General features: G+C 37.5%; 1 protein-coding gene across 1 annotated transcript; it reads left to right on the top strand.

Annotated features, from left to right (window-relative positions):
* Positions 1–705: 705 nt before the first annotated feature.
* LOC140824201 (uncharacterized) lies at positions 706–1,278 on the top strand. The gene has a single exon (XM_073185797.1). The coding sequence runs from the start codon at positions 706–708 to the stop codon at positions 1,276–1,278; it is 573 nt and encodes a 190-aa protein (XP_073041898.1).
* The last annotated feature ends 3,992 nt before the right edge of the window (positions 1,279–5,270 follow it).

The raw sequence follows: 5,270 nt of genomic DNA, 5'->3' as shown, positions 1-5,270 counted from the left end.
TCACACAAGTTTTTGCCTTACATTAAATATCAATGGATGCCCATATACTCAGGAAACTTGATATTGTTGCGACGTACATTTGTTAAATTAAAGGTCTTGCCGAGAAGTCTGATTGATGTTTTATAAAATCATACACATTTGCACTGCATTTTTCGCCTGATTTATATAAACACGTAATTTTAAAATATTATAATTAATTTCATAGGAGCATATTTGCTTTAGTGGATTATCGTCGAGTAAATGCAACCTAAGACAAGAATACATATGAAATCAATCAAAAATTACATATATTTGTATGAATTTAAGAAATCGACTCAAAAACTCGAGATGCAATAATTAAAGATCAAATCTAATTAGATTTAAATATTAAGAAAAAGTTAACAGACACATATGTACTCATATTCGAAGAAACAATATATTATATATGGTCGCAAATTTGCATGCATGTGAGAGAAAAAAACATGGGTTGGAATTTGCAATAGAAATATCAAATGTCTGCCACTGGCAATGTAATGGCATATTCCTCGAATATATATATATATATATATATATAAATAAAGGCAATGGGAGTTGAGAGTCCCCTCAAATTCTCGTTGTTCCAAAAGCTTCTCTCCACCTTCTCTGCCCTGCAATTTGCGGGCAGAGGTTTCCACATCGCTAAGAACCTAAACCGGTCTCGATTTCATCTGACCCATTGATCAAATGATGTCGGGTGCATTGCCGACGAATGACGTCAACAACATGGAGGAGGATATACCCGCAAATTCTATCATTGCCGTGAAACCGCCTACGAAGGAGGAGAAGAAGAAGAAAAAAAAAAGCGGCGGGTTTGACCTTTTCAAAGCTTCTTTGTTCATGATACTTAATCGGCCCAAAGATCCCATATCCTATGACAAATCTACGACTGCATCAAACACGAATTGGACGAAGCTAGTGGACTCGGTGAGGCCCTTGCACTCACAGGAGAACATCCCATCTCCTCCACCTTCCTTCACGTCTGAATTTTCCCCCATACGGCCATCCGCTGCCGATAATATGAAAGAAATTATCCCTCCGGATTCCCCTGCGGCATCTTCCTCCGCCGGGACAATGAGCCAATACGCTTCGGCTACGAGCCTCCGGGATCTGGTTGATTCTAGTGACAATGAGGAGGAAGAAGATCCCGACGAGGTGTTTGATGCACTGTGCGGAGATGAGATGATTGATGCCAAAGCCGAGGAATTCATCGCGCAATTTTATCAGCAACTCAGGCTTCAAAACAAGGGAAATCATCATTAAAATTATAATACATTTTACATAAATATATGTGTGAAACCATGCATTCATGTCAATCATGTTAGGAGATGTAACAGTTCATAATTCCTTCAATTTCTATCATGGAACAAACATGCACCCACCTGCCTCCTAGAATTCCTTAACCTTTTTCATGTTTTTTTAGTTCATTAATTATTGTTAATTTATAGGACTGGAATTTTTGTCATTTGCGTTCGAGTACGTGGTTTCGATTGTAGTCATTAAAGGAAAATATATAATTGGTTCATTTTCTCTTAATAAAATGCTATATATATATATATATATATATATGATTTATTATTTTTGGCACTTATTTGATAGGATTTGCATTTATCATGTCAACAAAATTTTGTAGATGTAAGCAGAGACGGATCTACGCTAGGGCTATACTGGGCTGTAGCCCAGCCCATTTTTTTTTATTTAGCGACGGTTTTTTGAAAACCGTCGCTACGTTTGCGACGGTTTTAGTAAACCCGTCGCCGATGTGGATAGGCGACAGTTTTATCAAACACCGTCGCAAATATTAGCGACGGTTATTTCTAAAACCGTCGCTAAAGTATTAAAAAATAAAAAAAGGTGGATCGGCGGTTTTAATTAGCGACGGTTTATTCAATAGAACATCATTACCACTTTGATGTTTTTAATGCAGCAATAAATTTCATTTTGATGGAGTTAAATACTCGGTTCAATGAGTCATCGGTGAAACTTCTTTCTCTTAGTATAGTTTTAGATCCTAAAAATTCATTTGACTCATTTAACAGTGATGATATTTGCAACCTTGCGAAGAAGTTTTATCCTGGAGATTTCACAGATCAAGAAATTGTTGTTTTGAAGTATGCATTGATACATTTATAAACTCGATGTGATGCAGAATTTAAAGGTTTCTACACTTGTTGAGTTGTGTCAGCAATTGACCTAGAGTGGACGGTCAAGTGTTTATGTTATGTTGACTAGATTGATTTATCTTGTTTTGACATTATCTGTGTCTACTGCCACTATTGAACGGGCTTTTTCAGCAATGAAGCATGTGAAGACGGCACTTCGCAATAAAATGGAGGATGACTTTCTTGCCGATTGTTTGACACTCTATGTTGAACGAGATTTAGCTAAACATATTGATGTAAATTCTATTATTGATGAATTTTATGTTTTAAAATCCCGTAAGGCACAACTTCGTTGAACGATATAATGTACTTTTTTTTTAATAATATATAATTTATCATATTGAGTTCAAGCCCACCCCAACTCTTATTCCTAGATCCGTCCCTGGATGTAAGCATGTTAGGTGCAAAAACACCAACTTGAATGAAAATTATAAAAAATCTAAATTCTAATTATTCAAACTACATGAGATCAAAATTTGATTGTTAGTTCTAATATCTTAAGCTAATATAAAAAATGATTTAAATGAAAAACAATGGTGAAACTGAAAATAAATTCCTAAACATGAATGTTGTATTTACACAATCAATAGAAATCAAAAACATGAAAACTACGATTAAAGTTGCTAAAATCAAGAATGAAAATTATGTAAAATACTTTGAAATGGACAAAAAATACTAGAATGGTTGAACTAAAGCTATTGAATTTTCGCAAAGTCTTTGCAAGGGTTGAGTTGTGTTTGTTCTGCTTATTCTTTTTCTTCGGACTTTTGGAAGTGTTCCCCCCTCCCAGGTTCCACTTTACACGATATTCACACATGATCTTTTCTTGCACTACGTAATGACCCAAATTCTATTATGAATAAAGTCTGAGTTAAACATATTTACAATACTAATAATTAATCAAAACGGGGGTTGAAATAATGCTTGCAAAGAACGCCTGGCACCCCTTCTGCATAAGCTTCTTCACCTGAAGACATGACATCATCTGCGGCGTGCTATTGCATCCACTTGGCTCGAATACAAACTCACTCTTGTCCAATGGTCTGACCCTCACCGATTTTCGTTGGAAATCGATTAACACTCCATTATTGGACAACCAATCTATTCCTAGAATGATGTCGAACTCGGGCATCGGGAATATAATAAGGTCAGCGTAGATTATGTGACCTTGTAGCTCGATACTCAAGTCTCTGACCACACAAGAAAAAGATAGTTTTTCCCAATATAGAACGGTCATAGAATAACTCATATCGAGCCTAGTGGGCTTGACGCCCAAATAACTGACAAAGCCATTCGTACAAGAATGAATATGTAAAGTCCGAAAACCCGAACACACTAACCATATGCATGCATGGCAGTTTATTTGAAATTTACTTAAATGAGTGGTGTAGAAGCATGTTTAACTATTGACATGATTTAATGGTTATTTAACCGAATGTTATGAATGTAAACTTTCTATAGTCGAATATGCCATGTACAGAAAAAGACGTGAGAACCAGGGACTATTATGATAAGATTTCTATTTTTAGAAACTTGAGACTTAGTAATCAACATTAGGAAAGTGACAAATTTACAGTAAGGGACGAGCTTAATCGGTAGCAAAATTTTTAGTAGGATTGATTTTGTATTTAATTAACAACTTAATGGGCCTAGTTTGTTGGTGATTAATTAATGAATTATAGGGCGCATTATGCAAACTTAAGCCCACTTAACAACTTAATGATTTATTTAAATAAAATCTACCCACCCTACACCTTCACTCACGCCACTCACATCCTTCAGCACACACAAACACACACTCTAGAATTCCTAGGGAGGCCGAACTCTAGAGGAAGGAAGGGAAGGGAGAAAGACCTGCATCCCGTTCGTCTCTCGTCTCGTATATCATAAGAATAAAGGAACAAGGCATGTTTTCAGACCATTTTTCAAGTACCATTCAATCCATATTATTGCATGTATGCTGATTTTGTGTGAAAATGTTACAAAAGTGATTGTTTTAATCTCATGCACGTGTATATCTTGTTTCCATCAAGAACTTGCTACGTTTTGAAATTTTTGAAGGAAGGATACAAACCAAGGGTTCCAAGGGGTGGTCTGGACGTTTACGAAGAGAATTGAAGGGACAAAAGATAAAACTAGAGCCGTAAGGGGCTCTCCAAACCTGCACATCAAAGGCGTGCAGTCCGAGAGGGGAGAAGGGCGCGGCTTGTGCTTTATCGGTAAAGGGGGGCTGCATGATGCCTTATCCATGGTCTGTAGGGTGTGTTTAGGGTCCTAGGTAGGTCTTGGTGAGGTTCAGATAAGGCCTGGACGTGCTGGTGCAGCACAACGACCGAGACTCCAAAGTCGATCATGTTGGCTTGTTAGTGAGGTACTAGGGTCATTCCTTAGGTCCTGGTGAGAGTCTAGTGTTAGCCGAGAGTTGAGTTAAGGGTAGCCACAGCCGCTGGAGCGTTCGTTCCTCGGCTGTCTGTGTAGAGCCATATGGCGTGCGGCTATTGTAAGGGGTTTAGAGCATAGGGCGTATTGTCTGTGTCCGAAAGGGCCTGATCATGGTCTTATTTATTGTCTAAGGAAGGGTTCTAGGGCCTGTTTCGGGGTTGTTTCGAGCCGTGGTACTTTCGGAGTCGTATATTTCTCAAACGTGTCAAAAAAGGGGCGAATTGAGGCTATGTTAAATTTTAATTCCATGTTTTCTGTTTTGCTTGGGTTTGGGGACTTCCAGCAACTTATATTGAGTCTTAGGATTTCAATAAAGGTCTTGTCTCGGGTTGTTTCGAGTCATAAGGGTAGTTTGGTCATTTGTTTAACCAAAAATTCAAAAACAGTAGTAAACGAGTCATCCGGTAAGTGAATCGGATCATTTTTGAAACGTAGGTCCAAATATTGAATTTATAGCAAGCTACTGGATATTTTTGGGTGTTTGTAAAGTTTTAAAATTGAGTCGTCTCCTTGAGTCATAGTTTAAGGTCGTCCGGGTACGTATATCTTTAAATCGTGAGCGGTCGGTTCGAGGAAAGTCAAGGCCGATTTGCAACTTCCTAAGACAATTCCAAATCATGTTAAATGTTATTTTTAGAAGTTGTAAAGTAT

Source organism: Primulina eburnea, chromosome 2, assembly GCF_022965805.1.
Source record: "Primulina eburnea isolate SZY01 chromosome 2, ASM2296580v1, whole genome shotgun sequence".
Lineage (NCBI taxonomy): Eukaryota > Viridiplantae > Streptophyta > Magnoliopsida > Lamiales > Gesneriaceae > Primulina > Primulina eburnea.
The sequence above is the reverse complement of the archived record's forward strand: the minus strand, read 5'-3'. Positions and strand labels throughout refer to the sequence as shown.

What these genes read in the sequence shown, in the direction of transcription:
- LOC140824201 (XM_073185797.1), top strand. Translation starts at nt 706, where the DNA reads ATGTCGGGTGCATTGCCGACGAATGACGTCAACAACATGGAGGAGGAT.